Raw genomic sequence first — 24,993 nt, forward strand, 5'->3', positions numbered from 1 at the left:
GTGTGTCAGTTCGAGTTAAGATCATCGTGAGTTTGTTTTTGCAGTCAATCGATCAGTCAATTAATCAATCTCTTCCTTGCTTGGCAGTGGTACATATTATCTACGTCTCTTTGCAAACTCTCTACTTGGCTTTTTATATTCTTGAGTCCTACTTTCGTCTCGTTTTGGGTCTGGGTCTTGGTGAAGGAACGGGGCGGTATTAATAAAGATTATCATCCTTCAGCTTGGCCTCGTGCTTATCTATAAATTATTCTTAAGGCTGGGCTAGGCATAAGACTAAAGCCCACTACCAATGCAGTACGAAAAGGTGACAGTGCAAAATAATGAAATCTTATAATGTACTTCTTGATTTCGCGTCAATAGTGCACTGTTTAATTTTTTTTGGGGGGTTTAGTAACATATAAAAATTTATTTTCGATTATGTAAGGATATGAGTGCATGATTTTTTTCTTATATATTTATAAACAAATTAGATCCCGCGCAAGGCACGAGTATTTTGTCTCAGTGTTTATGACCTTAAGCCAGCGGGGTCGCGCCGCTCCCACTCAGCAGCTCCTCCTTTCCTGTCCTTTTTTTCTTGAGTATGGAGATGATGATGACTCTTAAGACCCAAACGGCCATTAGAGGAAACCCTGCTGGACCGATGACGAAACTTTCCTTCCTCGTCCAGTCAGTATATAAGGAAAGAAGTGGCCTGAAGGGCTTCACTCACTCAGAGGCACAAAAAAAACTGCATGAGCTTCTATTACTAGGAAGGTGAGACACGATAACAACAGGGCACAGGAAGGGTCAAGGTCATCATTACTGCAGAGCTGCATTTCTTATTGGCTAAATAACACTGTGATTAATACTTTTATTACTAGCGTCAGTGCATCACTCCTTGTGGGGCTCTCCAAGGTATCTTCTCCCAAATCTGCCACGAATAACACTCCTGCCGATCTAGTCATATATATTGAACAGTTGTGAGTCACTCAGGTTACCGACAACATCCCTATGGGGCTGATAATTCTTGTGGTGGAGGGCTAGGGCTCCTTGACGGGCGGCCATCTTCGCTTGATTAGCCTTAAGCACGGTAAGCACAAGGCTCAGTACGACTTGGGAAGTAAAGGACATCAAGCATAACGTTTGTGTTGAGCCCTCTCTCTCTGCTGAAGAATCTTTGTTAATACGGCTCCTGGTGTCTGTGAGTAGTTAGGGGGGAGGTGGGGAGCAAAAGGCGCTTACCACAGAGCGTTCCTTTTTAATTTCTTCCCGAGGTGGCACTGGTTTTCTTTCGTGTTTCTTCGTTCTTCTTCTTTTCTCCACACGAATGATTAATGTTCTCTCCTCTCACATTCACTTTCTTCCCAGTGTCGCCCTTATTTCCATCCTCCTCTCCACTCAGTGTGTAGGATTAATGTTCCCTCTTCTGTTTTCCTCAAAGGGATGGTTCACTTAATTCAGCGCCTCGGCTTCACCCATGAGGCTCGAAGTGGCGTTATTGTTCTCCGGTTGATGCTTCGAGCTGATCAACTCGCCTCTGGAGCACGACCTGAGCTGTAAGTGGAACTGTTTCAACCTTTCGTCGCGTTGGACTCTTTAGGAACTGGTACCTTCAGAGAGACCTTAATTTTTTCATAAGCCAGATTCCCTTACTAAGAAAAATAAGTATTACCATTCAAATACCATTCACTGATAGTCATTGATAAAAGACATGAAACCTTCCGCTCAACTAGATGTCCAATGCTCATTCCTTTATTATTAATTGCTTTGATCTGCTGTTAAGACTCGACCAAGGAGACTGTCAGTAGATCAGAGGACTTACAGTTGAAGGGAAAACGCTAACCAGAGTGAAGTTAAGGCAGAAAGTTACACGACTTCTGACTGTGACTGTACAGGCAGGTAGTTTTAGAGACGTGTGTAAATACCGGGCCTGGAGTGGTGGGGTTGGCTTTCCTGGAGGAGCGGGCAGAGTCTGAGGTCTTGGAGGGGAGGGAGTTGGAGGTCTGGCGGGAAACTGCTCCCCTTCCTCCTCCAGATGATGTACGGGAGAGGGAGGAGGAGGTGAGGCGGAGGAGGAGGGTCGAGGGGGTCCATGAGTTGGCGCTCCCTGCTGCCAGTCGAAAGAAAACGGACATAAGCAGTCACAGAAAACCACGCGAGTCTTGGGGCGTAATCTTTCACATTTCAGCGTCTAATCTTGATTATACGAGTATCTAAAAGGATCTAATGGAAATTATTTTAGGTTTTCAAGAATATTATGATAATTCTAATAGTTTAACAAGGATTTTGCATCACCAACTTAAGAATCACCAATGACAAATCTCAACTAATAATCACTGTGACTTTTGAAAATCGTCCATATTAAGAGCAAAAAGCGCCTCAGAAAACAAACCCTGGAAGGAAATGAAAGGCTTGTGTTATAAAGGAAAGCTTGCGATATGCTCGTCATTGTGAAGGACAGGAGGATTACTGTATTCCCTACAAACTATCATTAATCTGTAAAGGGGTCATATTAAGTAGAAGCAGTCACAGTAAACCACGGATCACTGCATGTAGTTTGTGTTCTTGAAAGTCTCGATAGCTCAACTTGACTACTTCTTACAGGCTGCAGTAGAAGTTAAAGGGACTCTCAAGAATATTTTCGTGATTTTAGTGGTGGTTTAACAAGGAGTCTGCATATAAAGAGAGAAAGATACTCATGGAATCCTGACTTATCCTTTCTGTGGCCTGTGAATACTGCTCTGTTGAAACCCTGTGATGTTTAAGAGCCTTTATATTATTAAACGGGGATGTATTGAAGATACGAGAGAGAGAGAGAGAGAGAGAGAGAGAGAGAGAGAGAGAGAGAGAGAGAGAGAGAGAGAGAGAGAGAGAGAGAAACAAGAAACCGTAAGCGATTATATAAGGCCATTAAAAGAAGGCAGTATAATGATCCTCTACTAAACTTCATGATATTTATGATATTTATGATATACAGGCACAATATACCCAGGCCTCATTCTTTTCATTCCTTCATAACTTGCCACGTGTGTGTGTGTGTGTGTGTGTGTGTGTGTGTGTGTGTGTGTGTGTGTGTGTGTTGGGCACCTTTCCCTTATCTCATAAATATTGTCCTAATTTTCTTATCTCTCATTTTTTTTTTTTTCACATCCATGTTCGGTAATTGTTTAATACTCTGATTAAATTTAAATATATTCCCAGATTTTTCCTTTGATGTCCTCTTAAAGATCCTCAGCGCTTATAACCTGATAGAATAACGGGAAACTAACCATCAGAATCATGAAAATACTCCTTAAAACCCTGACTAGTACCACAGGACCATGTTAATAATGATACTGACAAGACGCCAACACGTTTTAAGTTTTTATGTTCTTGCCACCCACGCCACTAACTCCCCTCAGCTTTCTCCTCTATCTTATCGCCTTTGAGGAGACGAAATAATATTGAGTAAAGTGTATTCAAACACATAAGGGAAAATGCAGAACGCCACCAGGTGTTCACGAGGATGTCCCTATATAAAACAGACCTATCCTTAACTACCTATCATCCCAATCCACTCGTATGATTTTTAATTAAAGCTCCTTGTTGATTTGGCACTAATACCATGATTACTGAGTCTGTTACGAATACTTAATAGCGTGATTGAAGACTTAATTAGTTCTTATCTCACCTTTTCTTTTCTTTATCGCATCTTTACCTATCAAGTTTAAACCCTATCCTGATTACTACCCGTAAAACCTAATCTTTATCACCCTTGTTATATCCCTTGTATCACTTGAATACCGCTATCAGATCCCCTCTTATGCCTCTCCAACGGAAGTAAATTTAATAAAGCTTTGCCGTGTGAAATGAGAAATATTCAGCCGCGGGGGAAGTCTAACTCCAAGCACAGGTGTGTCGTGGGTTGTAAATTAATGAAAATGTAATATGTTTTTCTGTTCATGCATCTAGTAAACGCCGGAAAAGATGAAAGATAATGAAATAGTTTAAAGTGTTATTTTCATGAATGTTTTCTTCTCTTTTGAGTGAGAGAGAGAGAGAGAGAGAGAGAGAGAGAGAGAGAGAGAGAGAGAGAGAGAGAGAGAGAGAGAGAGAGAGAGAGAGAGAGAGAGAGAGGAACGGAAAATCTCTGTACGTAACAACAACAACAACAAAAACAACAACAACAGTAACAACAACAGTAACAACAACAGCAACAACAACAGCTGTGACGACGATGACGACGAGAGAGAGGGTGTAAGGCGACGTCACCATGACAGAAATGAATATAACAACACAAGGACAACAGAACGAGAAAGTCCCAGCACCACAAGCCTGGACAGCGCAACATTAAGTAACAACACAAGTAACGGAGTCACACAACAGCGCCACGAGTAGTACATAACAGAACAACACAACAGGAACACCACCACCACCACTACCAACACCACGTAGCAATAACGCCAAGTAACACCCTTTGTAACACACCAACAATAGACTCGCCACGTGCGTAACACAACCACCACCACAAGAAAGACACACGCCAACTAACACCACCATCACGAACACCAAAGCAACACTCAGCCCAGCCAGCCAGCCAGTCCTCCAGCCCACCTCTCGTCTTCCTTCGCCAGCGGGGTCTTCGGAGTACAAGACTGGTGAATCCGTGCCTGAAGTTCTCGCTGCAGCCACAGTACAGCAGCGGATTGAAGGCAGAGTTGCAGTAACCGAGGAAATACGCCCAGAACTCAGCGCTGGAAAACCACTCGGGCAGCTGTAAAGCCAAATGGTAATCATGGGCTAAGTAATCTCATGGGCACAGCCACATTTCTGGTAATGATCTGACAAGGATTCTACAGCACTGGTCATGCAAAACAGTGTGAGGACCCAGCTAGTCATCTCTGTGGCCTTATGAAATAATGCTGATGAGACAATAGAAGATGGAACTTTATGTTTTCCTTCTGATCTGCCGACAACCGCCTCAGCAGAAGAGTTATGATTGAAGAAAACTGAAAAATGAGCAGAACTGAGGACTTGAAGATTGAGAAAAATCACAAAACCACAGTGGGAATGACTGCTGGAACTCTTATACGCTTGTAACCATGACTACAACAGATTATTCTCAGTCTTGTTTGCCTCTGCCGTCCTCCTCCTCTTCCTCCTCCTCCTCTTCCATTTTCTGTCACAAAAAATCAAGGTATCGACACATCACCGGAACACACACGCACACACACACACACACACACACACACACACACACACACACACACACACACACACACACACACACACACACACACACATAGCTTCTCCCGTGTTATACCTTCCTGGCTCACGGGGCACAGGGATATAAAAGAAGATGACACGCTCCTTTCCAGCGACACGCGCCTGTGCTTGCAAGACCGAGCACCAAGACACGTCGCGTCGTCTTTCAGGTAAGTGCACTAAAAAAATAAAAAGTTGACGTGGAGCTTGAGCAAAGAAAAAGAAAAAAAAAAACGAAAAAAAGATAAAATGTTATTCTTGTAGTCTGCAGGAAGTTTGATAATCGCACGTTAAGAAATGTAAATATAAAAGAGGAGTACCAAAGAAAAGAAAGGTGATGTGAAAAACGAAAAAAAAAAAAAGAAAAGTAAAAGAAGGAAAAAGACGTTGGTTTAATGTGCAGGTTATAATACCCGTATGCTACTAAATGTAAACGTGTCAATAACTTAATACAGTTTGATTATTATGAAACTGACCCGCTATTGCACAATTAAACGTTTTTTATTATAGAAATGGTGAAAAAAGATGATACGTGATGTATTAATGTGAACCTAAGTGAATAAATTTGTAAAGTAACTGTTTAAAAAGGGATTGTAATTCGCCTCCATTGAAAGACAACGGAAGTGAAAAAAGTAATGGCTCGCAAATTCACGATAGCGGAAGAAAAACAGGAAAGAGAGAGAGAGAGAGAGAGAGAGAGAGAGAGAGAGAGAGAGAGAGAGAGAGAGAGAGAGAGAGAGAGAGAGAGAGAGAGAGAGAGAGAGTTCTATTCTAACGCAGCGGGTCATTTTTAGACGAGCATCAAGACACCTCATCAACTAATTCAACCAACTTATTATATATTTCGCTAATCTTTCTCTAACTTTCTTTTGGGGGAATGCAAAATTCGGTGCCTTTTTTTCCCGTTTTTCCTTTTCCTTCCTCGTCGCTCGATAGTTACCTTTGACACGTTAACAACTATATAAATAAATAAAATGAGAAGTTAGGTGGCTTTTTTTTTTTTTTTTCCTTTCCTATTTTCCATCTTCTTTGCTAGTTAGTCTCCTTGCCACGCTGAAAGAATAACGTAAACATCTCTCCATCCACCATCATCCATCATCATGACACTGACGGAAAAGGAGAGAGAAGAAAAAAAAAATAATAAGTTCGTTAGATATTCATTCCGTGGGCTCACCTTCAAGATAACACGTAAGTAGATAGCGCACAGATAAGGCACAGATAACATACATCCGTCACCGGCAAGAATTAGTCAATAGCACACAACAGACTGTGATAACTTAAGCATGTCACCTGCAAGTCGAATGTGGGACGTGACGTAAGAAATCTGTATAACTTCAGGAAAAAAAAACAAAAAAAACAATACAGCTGGGAATATTGAGAGAGAGAGAGAGAGAGAGAGAGAGAGAGAGAGAGAGAGAGAGAGAGAGAGAGAGAGAGAGAGAGAGAGAGAGAGAGAAAGCAGGGTTCACAAACTTAACAATATATGAAATTATATTCTAAAATCATACATTTATACTCAACAACACAAACTCAACATGGTAATGATATAACAATTAAAACATTGAAAGCAACTCTCTCTCTCTCTCTCTCTCTCTCTCTCTCTCTCTCTCTCTCTCTCTCTCTCTCTCTCTCTCTCTCTCTCTCTGTCTCTCTCTCTCTCTCTAATCCCCATAATTCTCCCTTGCCCCAAGACGCAAAGAAAGGAAGCAAGATCATTAGACATCAGGTATAATGCGGTACTCACGGTGTCTTCAGAGAGCAGCCCGTAGAGAGACAGAGCCTGAAGGGGAGACCAGCACACTGTGAAGGCCGCCACCACTGCTGCTGTCATCTTCACCACCTGGGCAGGGAAAATACAGTGCAGGAATGAGGTGGTGGAAGTGGCTGGTGGAAGGTGGGAGAGGGAGGGAGAGGGTGGAGAAAGGGAGGGTCTTGTGTGTATGGCTTTGTGTTGTTGTTGCTGTTGTTGTTGTTGTTGTTGTTGTTGTTGTTGTTGTTGTTGTTGTTGTTGTTGTTGTTGAGATGATCGGTTCTTTCTTTCCCTGTCTATATCTATCGATTTACTTATCTATCTATCTGTCTATCTTGCTATCTATTTATCTATCTATCCATCCATCTATCTACTTACTTTTCTTTTCGAGATAGTTAAAAATTACAAATGTACGTGTATGTATGTATGTATGTATGTATGTAATGTCTTTGTATATATCTACCTACCCAGTGCACTATCTATTGATTTATCTATCCGCATTAATTTATCTATCTATCCATCTATCTACCTATCCCATCTATCAATAAATCAATATATTCATCTGTCCCTTTACTTTCTCTTCAATGGTAATGATGGTAATGATGGTGAAGATGGTGATGACGATGAAAACACGGCCCACTCAGTACCTTTCGGCGCGCAGCAGAGTGCGGGTGGTCACTGGTTGGCAGCGGTGCGGGCAGGGGCGCGTCGCGGTCTGCGGGGCCCCTCCTGACGCAGTACAACCGCACCACGATGACGCTGTAGGCGAGCACCATCACCGTCTCCGGCAGGAAGAACATGGTGATGAGGAGCTATCCCAGAGAGAGAAAGAGAGAGAGAGAGAGAGAGAGAGAGAGAGAGAGAGAGAGAGGATTTATCGACATTCAAATTAACTATGTCTGTATATCTATTTCTTTTATCAAACTCTACTTCAGGCTTATGAAAACTAGATACACATACATAATTACATATAAATGACATACATACACGCATTCATAAATACATAGACATACAGAAAGATAAACATGCAAATAAATATATAAAAATACGTGTGAATGCTAGAAAAAAAAAAAAAAACACGACTGAAAATCTCTCTCTCTCTCTCTCTCTCTCTCTCTGTACTAATCATGCCGGGAAATAAATGTAATCCCTGACCTAAGCTAATGACAGGTCACCAAATTTGCTCCCAAGGGTCAGTGTAGGCTTCTGTATAATCATATGCAATTATAAACACTGAATCTCGTGTTCTCTGCGTTTCAAATGAACAGCGTACTGGCGACACACGCATATTATAACTAAGGTTTCCTCTTTCCCTCAGGCCAGGACACATCACCCCTTGTTATAGTGCGCATTGTGTAAGGATGATATTGAAATAACATTAGCATTCTCACCAGAGGGCTAAGTTAGGCCTGGATTCATTCTTTTCATTAGTTTCAAAGCTGATCCCTTCACTGTGTAGATCACGACTTTAAAGAAAAGAAGCTTCATGTTTTGCCCAGAAACAAACAGTCAGTGTCCGCAAATTAGCAGGATGAAGTTATTTCCTTAAAACCCCAGTGTAATGTCATGCTCCGTTTTCATTCTGTACAATAAATTCTCCACGTCCTTTTTTTTTTTTTGCAGTATGTTAACCTTGAGGCATATCTGAAAGACTTGCTCTATTTCAATCCTGTTTTTTTTACACGTAATTTACTAATAGTGGTACGTAGTTTAATTGTATGAACAGAAATGGCTCCTGGTATCTGTCTGTCTGTCTGTCGCACGTTACATGACAACACAAGGGAGACTACGAGACGTCAGCAGCAAAACTACACGCGGCAGTTCCTCACTCAATGAAACACACCGTACACCACCGTACACCACCCTCATCCACCACCACCATCCTTCCTATCCGTAAACACACACCGGCATAGCGAGAAGACAACTCAAAATATATAAAAACGCATTAAAACTGAACACTACCTTGACTCGGCCCTGCACTAATACAATGAAGCAAGACCTGGGCAACAGCAGCACCGCCTCACCAGGATCCTGTAGTAGCGGAAGGCGGCGATGGAGGAGGCGCTGCACAGGACGTCCCCGCAACTCTCTTCCACTAGATCGTTCCACTGGAGAGAGAGAGAGAGAGAGAGAGAGAGAGAGAGAGAGAGAGAGAGAGAGAGAGAGAGAGAGAGAGAGAGTTACGTATACATACATACATAGTTATACATAATCTATGCACCCGCACTGCTGCTACTACTACTACTACTACTACTACTACTGCTACTACTACTACCACTACTACAGCTATTTTTGCCTTTTGACCTCTCTCTCTCTCTCTCTCTCTCTCTCTCTCTCTCTCTCTCTCTCTCTCTCTCTCTCTCTCTCTCTCTCTCTCTCTCTCTCTCTCTTCCCCACATCCATCCCTTCCTTCATGTATATTTTCACAATACCTCTCACTCTCACCTCTGTCTATTTTCACTCCCTCTGCATCTATAACCTTCTCTTCACGCCCATGTCCTCTCCACCTGTTCCCTCACCTGTCCTTGCTTACCTTCACAACCTGCGTGTCCCTGACGTAGAAGCCGGGGAGAGCCAGGACGAAGGACGCCACCCAGAGGAGGGAGATGAGCAGTACGGGGTGGGAGGAGGTGCGGAGAGCTCGAAGCGGGAACAACACAGCGTAGAGCCTCCCGCCAGCCACCACCGCCAGCGTCAGTACAGACACGTTGATGCAAGTGGCTGCGGGAGAATTAACCGACTGATTGACCGATTGACTGTTTAATGAGAGATGGTGATTAAATGACTGGCTTACCGATGAGTTTTTTGTATCATTCCACACAAGATTTTCCCTAGAATTATTGCACATATGAGATTCGTTAGGTTAGGTTTTTAAGTTCGGTTGCTGTCTTTTGGTTTGGGGAGGGTAAATTTTCATGGATTAAACGCGAGCAGGTGGCAGCCGTGGATGGTTGTTAGGGAAAATACTCAAGTACATATAGAGGGAATAGATACAGAGAGATTGACTGGCTGGTTAGGTTACTGACTGACAGATGCATGGAAGTGGATGCGGGATCATTAAGTGGTTAAAGGAGTGATTGACTGGTTGACGGATACGAGTGGCGAGGGAGAGAATTGAGTGATGATAATTGCCCCAGCAGCAGGATCATATGTCACACACACACACACACACACACACACACACACACACACACACACACACACATATACACACACATGAATCTTTACTAGAGAAGAGGAGATAAGGATGTGAAGAAATAGTTTTCCAAATATAGCAATAATTCAGTGGAATGCATTATTACAGGAAATGTGTGTGTGTGTGTGTGTGTGTGTGTGTGTGTGTGTGAGAGAGAGAGAGAGAGAGAGAGAGAGAGAGAGAGAGAGAGAGAGAGAGAGAGAGAGAGAGAGAGAGAGAGAGAGAGAGAGAGAGAGAGAGAGAGAATGATTCATATATATGTAAGAAAGCAACATAACAAAACACAACAAAAACTTGTAAAAAAAAAAAAAAGATCATTACAAGGCTGAATCAATCCTACCGCAATACAAACAGGCAAAGACATAACAGATCCACAAACAACACAGACTGACCCAGCGCTAGCACGGTTATCTTGCAGAGAGAGCGGCCGAGGACGTAGAGCGGGGCGGTGAATCGGTTAACAAGTGTGGGCCAGCAGGTGAGCGTGATGAGCAGGTCCGCCACGGCAAGGTTGGCCAGGTAGTAGTTGACGGAGGTGCGTAGGAGCCTGTTGAAGGAAATGACCGCCACTACAGCAGCGTTGCCCGCCACAGAGGCCACCACCAGCGCCACCACCAGCGCCACCTGCATGAGAGAGAGAGAGAGAGAGAGAGAGAGAGAGAGAGAGAGAGAGAGAGAGAGAGAGAGAGAGAGAGAGAGATTGTACATTATATAGTTACAAATTATTTTAGAGTTAGGATTCAGGAAATAAAACTGTAACATATATTTGAAATTTATGTAAAAAAATCTCTCTCTCTCTCTCTCTCTCTCTCTCTGACACACACATACACACACACACACACACACACACACACACACACACACACACACACACACACACACACACACACACACACACACACGCATACACACACCTGCACTTTCTCAAAATTATCGAGGGCACGGCCGCGTTCCAGCACCTCGGGGCACGGGTATTTCTCGCCCATCAAAAGGGGCTCCCCGCTGCGCCACATCTCGCACCAGTCGTCGCCGCCGCCGCTCAACCACGAGGTGTTCCTGGGCGGGGCTTGAGACATGCTGGTCAGGTTCTCGCTAAGGCAGTCCATGGTGGCGTGGGCTGGCTGGGTGTTGGGTGTCACTAGGTTAAGAGAGATAGATACGTAGATAGAAAGACAGGAAGGTAGATTGATAGATATTTAAACAGACCGATAGATAAATAGATGGATAGATAGAGACAGATAAATATTTAGATATACCAATAGATAAATATAGATGGACGGATAGATAGATATGTAGATAGATAAATAGATATATTAACAACGATAGTTAGAAAGACAGAGAGAGAGAGAGAGAGAGAGAGAGAGAGAGAGAGAGAGAGAGAGAGAGAGAGAGAGAGAGAGAGAGAGAGAGAGAGAGAGAGAGAGAGGAAATTTAAATGATGAAGACACGTTTGCTTATGTTAGTGAATGAAAATGATACAAAAAAGTAGAACCAGACACAGCAAATCAAGGAAAATCACACTGCGCTCACTAAGAACAGGATGAGACAGAAAAAAAAAACGAAAAAACAAAGAAGAATAAACGAGGCGCCAATGGTGAGGCCACGCTGCGATAGAAACGGCGAAGACACGTCAAAATGCACTCACAAAAGTATGATAGAAAAAAAAAAAGATTGAATAAGCCGATAATGAAAAAAAAAAAACAAAACAAAAACAAAGCATACTAGTTAAAGTTGATAAAGGTGAATGGGAGGAAAAAAAAAGAAATAAGATATAGATAGATAAACAAATAAATACATAAATAAAGAAATAACAATACTAATGTCACGTAAACAAATAAATTAATTAAACACCAAGTACAACATAACAAATTCAAATCACAACACACCATACAAGTACACTTTCAACAACTTTCACACACATACAACGACTCAGAATTAACGGAATAACATACGTAGGAGATTACAAAGACGAAGAGTGGTGGACAGTATCTCTCGTGCTGGTAGTAGTAGTGGTGGTGGTGGTGGTGGTGATGTCCTCCGGAAGGTAATCAGCCGGTTGCAGCTCCCACATGCTCACACTCGCTCCGTCACTGTGCAGGGAAGGGCTGTGCGTCAGGAGAAGTGATGCTGGGAGAATGAGATTGTAACATAAGCCAAACTCTGCCTAACAAACGACTGTGATGTAGCTCTTCTCTCTCTCTCTCTCTCTCTCTCTCTCTCTCTCTCTCTCTCTCTCTCTCTCTCTCTCTCTCTCTCTCTCTGAATCATGGAAATTTATCGCTGGTAGGGAAATATGAAGAATTAAGTAAACATTTTGCATATCGAGTTAGTTAGCATTTCCACAGCAATATTGGTCAGAGAGAGAGAGAGAGAGAGAGAGAGAGAGAGAGAGAGAGAGAGAGAGAGAGAGAGAGAGAGAGAGAGAGAGAGAGAGATGTCAACAGTCGTTAATGTGAGGGAGAAGGAGGGAGAGGAAGGAAGGGAAGGAGGAGAAAGAGAGAGAGAGAGAGAGAGAGAGAGAGAGAGAGAGAGAGAGAGAGAGAGAGAGAGAGAGAGAGAGAGAGAGAAAGGATGAACAAAGAAAGGAAATGGATGAAGGGCGGAAAAAGGGACAGAGAAGGAAAGAATCAGTAAAAAGAGAGGAAACAAACAAGAAAGGAAGAAGGAAAGGAGAAGAGGATGGAGGAAAAAGAAAGGAGAAAAGGAAGAAGGATGCATAAAGAGGAAAATAGGCCAAGGAGAGAGAAAGAAGGAAAGAGAATGGCAGAGAGGAGAAGAGAAAAGACTGTAAATAAGAAACAGAGAGAGAGAGAGAGAGAGAGAGAGAGAGAGAGAGAGAGAGAGAGAGAGAGAGAGAGAGAGAGAGAGAGAGAGAGAGAGAGAGAGAGAGAGAGAGAGAGAGAGAGAGAGAGAAGGGAGGCCGGGCTTTCACGACGCTAATTATCCACGTAATGAAGTGTGCCATAGCATTAGTCAGCGGGGCAGCAGAGGAACAACATGGCCGGTATCCCTACATCCTTCAGGCTCTCAGAGGGGCAATTTCCAAAGACCATAGAGATCATTAGTCTTCTTCTGGTGGTTGTTTTTCCTATTGATGATGTAGACTCATTGTTAGACTACCATTAGATCCACGAAAACTCCCTTGAAAATCTCAGTAACTTGCAAAACTGCCGTTAGTTATAAAAAGAGCTCCCTTGAAAACCTCCAGAGTAACTTGTAAAGCCAGAAGGTGATACAGTCATGAAAAACACCCTTGAATTTACTAGTAACTTCAAATACTACAAAAAACAATAATGAAAATATCTTCGAGAACCCTAGTAACTTTCAAGATTGTATTACTCATGAAAACACCTTTGAAAGCCCCAGAAACTTGTGAAACTACTATTCGAATCATGAAAACCTTCAGTCTATCCCTTTACTTATCCACCGCTGTCTATCTGAACTCTCCCACCCCTCTCTCTCTCTCTCTCTCTCTCTCTCTCTCTCTCTCTCTCTCTCTCTCTCTCTCTCTCTCTCTCGCCACAGGTCATAGAGGTCCCACACACACACACACACACACACACACACACACACACACACACACACGCATCAGTTCCCGCCACACGAGGGAGAGAGTGACTAAGGGATGACAGCAAGCCACTATATTGTCCCCACACTCCAGCTCCTTCCCACGCTCCGCTCTGTCTTCCTTGCTATATTTTGAATTTCGCATTTCTTCCTCTATTTTACGTTTGATTTTCTGATACGACACTTTTTTTCACTTATATTATTGTTGTTTATAGAGAGCAATACATATACATTTATTTATTTATTTATCTTTTTATATATCGTCTTTTTTCACGCGGTAGTAAGTCTCTGTATGTAGTTTTGTAAAGAGCAGGCACATACTGACAATCCCCGTCCGTCAGTTGTCAGGTAATGTCTCTGAGTGCTCCTCTGAATGGTGACCCACATACACACTTGCGTTTGTACCGTATGGCAGACGCACGCAAAGGGCACGACGGCCAGCTTTCCGCTACTTCTGTTGGGCTGCAAGGTTAACATTTCTAGATTCACGTTCAGTACTTTTTCACAGGAGCCGCGGCGTGAGAGGAGACTACTACTAGTACTGCTATTAATATTGCTACTGCTACTGGAACTACTACTGCTACTACTACCACTACTACTTCTACTACTACCACTACCACCACTGCTACTGCTACAACAATAACAACAACAAAACTACTACTACTATTACTACTACAACCATTACTATTACAATTACTACTACTACGTACGACAATAACCATAACAGATGCCGTAGCTACCATTGTCACCATCACAACAACAACAACAAGAACAACAACAACAACAACAATAAATACTTCTACTACAACTACTATTACTACTACTACTTCCATAAACTGCAAAATTTTAAGAGCAAGAGCTACTGTATAAAACTTCACCCGGTACATACACACACACACACACACACACACACACACACACACACACACACACACACCCTCACTCCACCTATTCCACGGCGCCAGTAAAGTATTGCCGACGGGGCTGTCATGCGCAGGATTTAATAAAGGGGGATTCCTGGCTCGCGCTAAACCCTGTATTGAGGGGGTATCAACTCTTGACAGTGTGTAACCAGGAGTGTGGAGGGTTGATACCATTTCACACATATATGTCTCCTCCTCCTCCTCCACCTCCTTCTCCTCCTCCTCCTCCTCATTCTTCTCTTACCATTACTGTTACTCTTCCTCTTCCTGTTCATTCTCTATTTTATCTTATTTTATTTTATTTTTCTTCCTCTTTCACTTTTTCTTTCTCTTTTCCCTCCTCCTATTACTCTTCCTCCTCTTCCTCATAAGTTTCATCAAGTTCACTATTAGGTGTTCTTCCTTTCTGTTCCACCACCACCATCGCCACCTCCTCCTTCTCTTCCTCCTCCTCCTCTTCCTCCTCCTCCTCCTCCATTACCTGCAGCTGGCCGGACACTTTTTTGGAGTTCCTCAGGTCTAGTCACTTTGCCTCCTTTGTTCTGATGTGCTTTGAACGCTGCAGGTATTTACTCTTCAGCCGACACCTCCACGCCTCTCCCTCCCGCCTCGCCCTGCCGGAGTGTCCTTGTGTGATCCCCCCTCCCCGACCTGTCTGCCTGACACTCTAAAGGTTGCCGATAAGAGGGAGGAAGAGCTGCAGCTGAACGAAGTAGAAGGTGGTGAAAGAAGAAGAAAATGTAAGACGTGGAGAATGGGAAAAATAGTAAAAAAAGGAAATTGGAGAAGATTGGGGGAAAATAGGGGAAAAATAGGGGGAAAAAGGAATAGGATGAGGATAAGGATATGGAGGAAGAGATTAGCAATGTTACTATTACTACTGCTACTACTACTGCTACTACTTCTACTACTACTACTACTACTTCTACTACTACTACTACTACTACAACTACTACTACTGCTGCTGCTGCTGCTGCTGCTGCTGCTGCTGCTGCTACAGAGTAGATTATGATTTTAAAAAATTATTGGGGTCACAGATTCGTAGTACGTTAAATCTCTCTCTCTCTCTCTCTCTCTCTCTCTCTCTCTCTCTCTCTCTCTCTCTCTCTCTCTCTCTCTCTCTCTCTCTCTCTCTCTCTCTTGAATGTATGCAGCTATAAATCTTTTTTTCAACATTCTTTACACGCTTGGGCAAACACACACACACACACACACACACACACACACACACACACACACATTGTTTACATGCTGGTGAGAAAGTAAGAGGAATTACCGAAGCTCTGCCAAAATCGTTTATCCTCCTCCTCCTCCTCCTCCTCCTCCTCCTCCTCCTCCTCCTCCTCCTCCTCCTCTTCATCATCATCATCATCATCATCATTGCCGTTGCCGTTGTTGCTGTTGCTACTTTTGTTATTGTCATTGACGTCATTTGCCTTCAATCGCCCTCTTCGTTTAATTTCTCTTCCTCCTCTTCCTCTTCTTTTCCGTCCCCATAACCTCCGTGTCCTGTTTATTTCTCCTGCTCCACATCTGCGCGTCCTCCTCTTGTTTATCATTATCTTTCTTCTCCTTCTACTCCTCCTCTTCTCCTCCTCCTCCTTATGCATTACCACACGTTAAAGGCAAACTGGTCTCGTTTCGTTTCGTCTCGTTTCGTCTCGTGGCTGTATCGCTCCTACCCTGCAGGTATTTTCACCTCACCTGTTTACCCGAGTACTAATCGCCTGTTTACCTCCGGTGTCACCTTTCCCTCACACCCTCTTTCGCGTCCCCGTGCAGCCAAACCAGTAACCGCGAACGATAACAGTTTTAATGGAGGGAAAGTGAGTGATGGTTTTCACTGAGTTCGTGTGTATTTATTTTTGAGGCTTCGATTTCACTCCACTCCATTGTGAAGGGATTGGAACCTCCTTGTTTGTATGTATTATGTTCTCTTGGATGTAGATTATTGTTAGTAGTACGTAGCAGATGCACTTGCTAAAGACTAATAGTAGTAGTAGTAGTAGCAGTAGTAGTAGTAATAGTAGCTGTTGTTGAGGCATATTTTCTTTCAATGTACTTTTTTAGGAGTATAAGAATATGATAAGAATTGCAAGGAGCCACGAGGCCTACACGTGGCAGTCCCTTTGTTAAGCATACCTACCTGTATCCACCTATCATTCCTATTCATAAACTTATCTAATCATTCATCACGGCTTCCTATTGACTCCCTGATTACTGAGTCTATTTCACTCATCTACCGCTCTGTAAATCAGTTTCTTCCTATTTTTTTTTAATTATTATTGTACTTTTTAACTAAATCGAGTTTGTATCTGTTTTTTCCTGGTCCGTATTCTTAAAAGCTTTCTTATTTACCCTAGGACGACTTTTGAGGGCCGGAGGCATAATTAGCTGAATTCTCAAGGTTTATCTTTTCGTTGAAGGCACAGAATCCTTGTTGAACTGTCACTGGTCACACTCGAAAATCACAACATCCACCACAGCCTGTTGAAAGACTATTAGAAATTAGAGTCCTTCCTTGGTGTCCCTCCTACATAAAAAAAAAAAATAAATAAAAAAATAACGTTTACTAATCTTGATCTTGGCCACATCACTTTTTTTTTTTTTTTATCCCTTGCATGTATTAATCTTTCCTGTAATGTCGTCTATTTTAGCGGCTCAGAATCCCCAATGCTCTTATTATTCATTTATTTTATTTATTTATATCTTTTTCGTTATGGGTGTGGCTTCCTTATCGACATCTATCAACGGACCTCGACTTCCAGTGCATTTTGGTTTTGTTAACTCTTATATTTTTCCTGAACCTGTTTGTTTATTTATTTATTTATTTATGTATTTATTTATTTATTTTACTTTCCTTTGACTCAAACCATTTCAAGGGAGAAGATTCGAATATCGAGACATCGGAAATGAATTATTAGTCTATTTTGATACCTTTCTCTGTTTTATTTACTGTTATGGAAGCGGAAATGCAGAAGGTGTTTCTCCTTATGATTTTCTATTCTTACTCGGCCTCCTTCACACGTTAAATAAGGCTAATGATAATAATAATAATAATAATAATAATAATAATAATAATAATAATAATAATAATAATAATAATAATAATAATAATAATATCAACGTTTCCTCCGCTCCGTGTGTGTGTGTGTGTGTGTTTGAACGCCTCTCGTGCTGTTTGGAATTCTGTGTTCTTTCCTCTCAGTGTTTCCTCTCTGTGTCTAAACGTTTCCCAAAGTAGCGGATAAATTATGGCAACTCTGCTCTTTCTCTCTCCTCCCTCCTTCAGATCTGCGTGTTCTCTGCATAACTGGTGTTTGAACCAACCTGACCATATTATTTGAACATGAAAACGAAAGTGACACGGGCTTTCTTTGGCGTTTACATTGGCAAGGGTAAAATGCAAATGTTTTTCGATTATTTTTTTCTCCTGTTCTCACTCCTGCATGCACAAGCGTCCTTTTCTTCATTGGGCTTGGAAACACAGCGTGGCAGGACTTTCTCTTCGGTTTATCTTCGGACGCCAAAATGCAAATACTCTCTCTCTCTCTCTCTCTGGCCTGTATTCTGAAACATTTTGCTCTCTCACCACACCTCATTTTCAAAAGCCACAGAGATGACTAGTCGCGTTCTCCTATTAATAATGTAAAAATCTTATTAATTTGTCACTTGAACCATAGAAACACGCGTGACTTAAACTAAAGCCTTAGGAAATTACTGGACGTTCGGCGGTGGAGTGTTTTAGAATATGGTCCTCTCTCCCCCCCCTCTCTCTCTCTCTCTCTCTCTCTCTCTCTCTCTCTCTCTCTGTCTCTCAAAAAGTCCCCATCCATAAGCGTCTCTCTTCACCACACACTGAGCTTGAAAACACGGAGTGACAAGTCTTTCTCCTCGGTTTATGCTGCCGCGACACTGATTTACTAGCGGCGGCGGGGAGAAGACCAATGCAGGGAGGCGAGACATGGGTTTGGTAAGCATCGTGACGTGTGTACGACGCTCTCCATCAAGCCAAACACCGCGAGGCTCCTGGCACGGCATCTGCTGGCCCGGGGGAGGGGGAGAGGGGGAACAAAGCGCTATTCTGGGTAAAAATCGACCTCCTCAACGTGGCTCTGATACTATACTTCCTTATCAATCGCCATTTTTTTTATTGATTATTATTTTGTTTATCAGCGCTCCTCATTCACCTTTTTTTTTTTTTTGTAGTTATCATCCATCTTTCGTATCTTCCTCCTCCTCCTCCTCCTCCTCTGTTGGGGTTTACTTATGAAACGCCGCTTTACTGACGAGATTGTTAGTTGTGTAGTATTGGACATAAATAGCAACAGTAATTAATAGTTGTGATCTATTTCCTATAAAGTTCCCACGCAGTTTCTTCACACTGTACGGTTTGTCTCCTCTTGCCCGGCCTGACAGGAGGGAGTGCCGGTTGGAAAGGAGCCTTCATCGGTGCTATCATATTTCTCTTACTGTACTGATAACATAGTTCCCAGCACTCCCGCAAGGATTAACAGGTCTGATGCTGTTTGTTTTGTTTTTCATTTGTGTTTCTCGTCCTCTTTCTGAATATAATTATCTTCTCTTCCTCTTTATCCACCAAGGCAGTCTGGGTCTAGATGTATGCACGTGTGATTTCTTGTAACACACACACACACACTCTCTCTCTCTCTCTCTCTCTCTCTCTCTCTCTCTCTCTCTCTCTCTCTCTCTCTCTCTCTGTCTCTCTGTGTTTAAGTGAGTGTTTCACCTTACATCACCCTGCACCACCTCACCTTAACTAACTAAACCAAACCTAACCTAACCTCACCTTAACTAACTAAACCAAACCAAACTTAACCCAACCCAACCCAGCCTAACCTAACCTATTCCCAAACTCTATAAAGTGACAAGTTACCTCGTGGACTGACCAAGGGAAGCTGGTACACTATCACTGGCGTCAGGAGAGGAGCGGGGGACACAGCAGGTTTGAAATACAGGTTAAAAACACGTCCTGCATGTGTGTCCTGACGAGGCAATGTAGGTCAGGATGGAAGAAAATTAGAGCCAAGCATATTGTTGTAGCTTTACGAGCCACTATAAACCATCTTTCTCTCTCTCTCTCTCTCTCTCTCTCTCTCTCTCTCTCTCTCTCTCTCTCTCTGAGCTTAGGGAAATGTAGAACAGATATGCGAAGGTGCGTTATGAGAGAGAGAGAGAGAGAGAGAGAGAGAGAGAGAGAGAGAGAGAGAGAGAGAGAGAGAGAGAGAGAGAGAGAGAGAGAGAGAGAGAGAGAGAGAGAGATACAAAAGATAAAATACTACTGTGTGTGTGTGTGTGTGTGTGTGTGTGTGTGTGTGTGTGTGTGTGTGTGTGTGTGTGTGTGTGTGTGTGTGTGTGTGTGTGTGTGTGTGTGTGTGTGTGTGTGTGTGTGTGTGTGTGTGTGTGTGTGTGTGTGTGTTTGTTTGTTTGTTTGTCACAGTATAGACCAGCGCGCTTGTTTACATCGACCATACCAATTATATCCTTCATCAGTGGCAGGCGTGCTTGAGAGAGAGAGAGAGAGAGAGAGAGAGAGAGAGAGAGAGAGAGAGAGAGAGAGAGAGAGAGAGAGAGAGAGAGAGAGAGAGAGAGCAATGTTAAACACTATTAACATTGATGGCTGTCGTTTACTTGATAGGAGGAGGAGGAGGAGGAGGAGGAGGAGGAGGAGGAGGAGGAGGAGGAAAAGAAGAGGTAAAGAGAAGAGATGAACAACATCAACAACAACAACAACAACAATAACAGAAAGAAAGAATGAAGGAAATTTACATAGCAAGAGAGAGAGAGAGAGAGAGAGAGAAACAATCAGGAGAAAATATTATATAACCTCCCCGTTCCTCACAATATTGCCTGTCACCCCGTCCATCCATCTATCAGTCTGTGTGTTTGTCTCCCCATCCGCCGTGTCGTGCCATACACCACAGTTCTCCTCCACAAGACAAGACATTTTAGGCCCGTACTCTGAGACCTGTCTGCCCGCACCTCGACTACTTTCAAGAGATTCTAGTTAATGTTACGCGGGTTTTTTAAGAGTGCTTCGACGGTTCTAGTAACAGATTAACAAGATTTCTACATTATCATTTGGAAAACCTGGCTAATTATCTCTATGGCCTTTGAAGATAGTCGAGGGGAGAGACCAACGCGTTTCTGAATACGAGACACTTATACACACTTTTCGCCATGTGAGCACGACTGACGTCACTTGTCCCTGAGGTGTCACTCATCCCTTCCTCCTTCCCTGATTGTATAGCGTCTTAAGGGGCGCCACGAGACTGACTGCTGAATACATGCATTAGAGGCCTCTTTTGAAGTGCATGGTGGCAATGACTCTTAAAAGCATTTGGATATACAGCTTTCAAACTTCATGGAATCACCCATTAATAAGTCATAATGTAATGAATTAAATATAACTGATGGCTGAGTGACTGGATGACTTTATAACGCCTCCAGGAAGCCATTATGTTTACCTGCCTATCTATTTCCACCTATCATTCACTTCCACAAATTCGTCTAATATTATTTCAAAGCTCCCTAATGATCCACCACTAACAGACTTAATAAAATAGCTTAATATAACCCCCTCATGGCACAGAAGAAGTGATGAAATAAGAAACAAAGGGAAGCTGCAAAAAATTAGGAGGTATACACGTGCCAGTCACTAAAATATACATACCTACAATCCTAATATATAAATTTATCTAGTTTTCCTTCAAAGCTCTCTATTGGCTCTGCACTAACAACCTGATTACTAACTATATTAACCGAGAGAGAGAGAGAGAGAGAGAGAGAGAGAGAGAGAGAGAGAGAGAGAGAGAGAGAGAGAGAGAGAGAGAGAGAGAGAGAGAGAGAGAGAGAGAGAGAGAGAGGAGTGTGGGAGGAGAGAGGGAAAAAAAGATTGGAGGGGAGAAATGAATGGTGTGAGGGATGAATCAGGAGGGTGAAGGAGAGGAAGAGGGGAGAACGAGAGAAGGAAGAGAAGAGAGGGAAAGAAGTGAGGTGAGGTATGAAAAATTAAGAGGAGGGGGAAGGGAACATAGGGAAAGTATACAAATGATAAAAATAACAGAAAAAAAAGAGAAATGAGGTGAAAGGCAAGGTGTTTAGATAGAGAAGGAAACAGGAGAAAGAACAGAGGAGGAAGAAAAACCGTGGAAATAACACAAGGAGGAGAAGTAATAAGAAAAGGACTAACATGTAAATTTCTAGACTTAGGAAGGATTGAAAATGATGGAAAAAAATAATTGAAATAGTTATGGATTGCTATATTCATACTGCAGTTGCCCGAGGTAATGATGTCATACCGTACAAAAAAAAGAAAACTCACAAAATGTAAATAAGTAAATTAAAATACTATGCTATCAGGCAATTTCAACCTATGACATTCCCAGTTTTTCTCGCTGTTCGTGGACGTCTCAATATACATAAAGCAGTTCATTAATACGTATATCAGTTTCTATTCGATTTTTTAATACGTTAAATTCAGTGAGCTTTGTGACATCACTTCTTGAGGGAGATGTTTTTGTTATGGGTGAAGTAAAACCTTGCTACTACTACTACTACTACTACTACTACTACTACTACAACTAATACTATCATCACAAACACTTCTACCACCACCACCACCACCACTACAACAGAGGAAGATAAAGACGGAGCAAACGATGACAAGAGTAACAAGGCATGTGTCTCTACAGGAAATCCCACACGTGCTGACTCACACAGACACACTGCAACCTCGAGAAGCCTCGTACTTTCCCACTACTCTTGGCGTTTTCCTGAACCTTAAGCTCTCCAATCAGGCGATACTCACCTTACAATACATGACAGGAAACGAGAAGGAATAGGAAAATATTAGTACTTGTTAACTCCATCTCCCTAAGTATTTCCTGTGATAAATTCTCAAGGGATCAGAGGATTTTAGTTTGAGGGGAAATGATGAAGACAGGAGGAAGTGTGGTATGTTACTCTCATTGTTGTACACTTCTAACTTTCATCAGGATTATTTTCATAGGCCACAGAAGTGACAAGTTGGGTCCTCACTGCCTTTTCCCAATTAAAAGTGCGGAATATTTTGTTGAAGTACCAGTAAAATCATGAAAACACAATAGAATGCCCTATTTTACTACTACTACTACTGGAACATGCTGAAAGTTGAGACAAGACGAGGAAACGTTTCAGACAAAAGAGCCTGTGACTTTATCAGAGAAGCTATCGCGGAGCCTCAGCACGCCCCGTTTGAACTAATAGGAAGTATAAACAAACACCACCACCGACCGCCCTGCCCACCCCCACCTGCGGCCCACAAAAGATGCCAAACTCTTTCACTGCTAAGGTCGCGCTTTGTTAGCATTCAGAGCACCGTTGTGGCTGTTTGCATGGACACAGGAAAAGGGAGAATTAATAAAAAGGTCAGTTTAGTCTTTCTTTCTTAGACTACATAACTATTTAGAAGGCTTAACGCTTTCATCTACTCTATGGTAAAAAGAAAATGAAGTTATCAACGCAGAAAGAAAATTGTTAGAATGAACAGGGACTGCCACATGTAGGCCGGAAGGAATTTTGCGCTTTCCTTTATATTCTTATGTTGTAATCATGTAGATGTTAATGGAACAGATGAAATAATTATGTAGTTAAAGCTGATAAAATAAGAAAAAAATGTGCTTATATATATATTGACAAAACGAGTGATGTAATTTTTAGAACACACACACACACACACACACACACACACACACACACACACACACACACAGTTTAAATGGAATGAATGGGCGTGACAAGAAATTACCTAATGTGTGACTAAGCAAATGATTTAACGGGTGAATACCTCGCACATTATAACGTAATGAGTGACAACAAACATGATTTAATAAACGACTATATTTTGAAACGTTCCAGCATTTTACCACAACTACATTCTAGCAGGTCGTAGCGGAGGTTATTACGGGTTTGAAGGATGCTTCCACGATTCTAGTGATAGTTATGGGACTGTGCATCATTAATAGAAAGAAAAGTAAGGAGGAGCTGACTAACCATCTTTGTGGCCTTTGAAAATAGTCCTTATGAGAGAACAAAGCGTTTAGGAATACTGGCCTTGATTTTGGTGTTTTATCTCGACTACTATCAATAAGCCCACGTCCGATCTTTAAACTGCGTACAAATTATAAAATCTATTCTTTTTAATCCCCTCCTTTCTTGCAGATTATATTACATAACATTGCAGATGCCTGACTTTTAGTGATGTTAATTGTTTCACATAGCATGGAAAGGGTTAACAAAGATTTTGAACCATTAATGAGAGAAACACACACACACACACACACACAACATAAGTATCCAACAAATCATCCATCTGGTCTTTGAAAACAGCCCTACTGAAAAATCAAAGAGTAATACAGTCTCCAGAGATTTAAAGGTTACCAGTCTTACTATGTGTACTGTAATGGGTGAGTTGAAAACACGACCCACTGGGAATGCCTCGGTGGTGCCTCCCGCTTCACCAGTCACCACCAGCAGTCAACCAGTCACCAGGCACCACCAGCTCACCCTCCCTCTCGCGCCGCTGCAGGAAGACTATACTGGTCACCACGCTGCCTGCCCACTCCTCCTCCTCCTCCTCCTCTTTCCCCACCCATACTTCACCCTCCTCCTGTTCCTCCACCACCACCACCACCACCTCCTCCTCCTCCTCCTCCCTCTTCTCTTTCCCTATACTTCATTCTCTTCCTATTCCTCTTATTTCTTCTATTCTTCTCTTTATTCTTCTTCCTACTCCTCCTCCTCCATCTCGCCTTCCTTCTCTTCCTCTTCCTCCTCCTTGTCACCATATAGTCTTCCACATTATCTGTCCTCCATATTCTGTTCCTCCTCCTCTTCCTCCTCCTCCTCCTCCTCCTCCTCCTCCTCCTCCTCCTTCTCGTCGTAGTCGTCTTCCTGTTCCTTTTTTTTACCCTAAGCTGTTGACATAAGGACAAACAGGACTGCTGCTGTTTGTTCTTCTTTTGTGTTCCTCGTTACTCCTCTTCTCCTCCTCCTCCCTCCTTCCCCTGCTTCTCCTCTTTCTCCTCCTCCTCTTCCTCCTCCTCCTCCTCCTCTCCTCTTCCTCCTCGTCTACTCTCCGTTTACAGTCACGTTTAACTGTTTTACATTCTCTCTCTCTCTCTCTCTCTCTCTCTCTCTCTCTCTCTCTCTCTCTCTCTCTCTCTCTGTGTGTGTATGTGTGTGTGTGTGTGTGTGTGTGTGTGTGTGTGTGTGTTCAATATCTTCTCATTTTGCTGCCCCAAATATTTACAACCCTTCATGAAATCCCC

General features: G+C 42.5%; 1 protein-coding gene across 2 annotated transcripts; it reads right to left on the reverse strand.

Annotated features, from left to right (window-relative positions):
* Positions 1-1,161: 1,161 nt before the first annotated feature.
* LOC135107697 (kiSS-1 receptor-like) lies at positions 1,162-24,266 on the reverse strand. Of its 2 annotated transcripts, XM_064017872.1 has the most exons (11): positions 24,113-24,266; positions 12,125-12,262; positions 11,087-11,310; positions 10,565-10,796; positions 9,510-9,697; positions 9,001-9,084; positions 7,624-7,788; positions 6,971-7,066; positions 4,576-4,735; positions 1,908-2,092; positions 1,162-1,536 (listed from the first exon to the last, which is right to left on the reverse strand). In XM_064017872.1, the coding sequence occupies exons 3-11, from the start codon at positions 11,276-11,278 to the stop codon at positions 1,435-1,437; spliced, it is 1,404 nt and encodes a 467-aa protein (XP_063873942.1). In that variant the 5' UTR covers positions 11,279-11,310; positions 12,125-12,262; positions 24,113-24,266; the 3' UTR covers positions 1,162-1,434. The 2 variants fall into 2 exon arrangements, with proteins under 2 accessions (XP_063873942.1, XP_063873943.1); XM_064017873.1 differs by lacking the exon at positions 4,576-4,735.
* Positions 24,267-24,993: the final 727 nt, after the last annotated feature.

This window comes from Scylla paramamosain, chromosome 15 (genome assembly GCF_035594125.1).
Source record: "Scylla paramamosain isolate STU-SP2022 chromosome 15, ASM3559412v1, whole genome shotgun sequence".
Classification (NCBI taxonomy): Eukaryota; Metazoa; Arthropoda; class Malacostraca; order Decapoda; family Portunidae; genus Scylla; species Scylla paramamosain.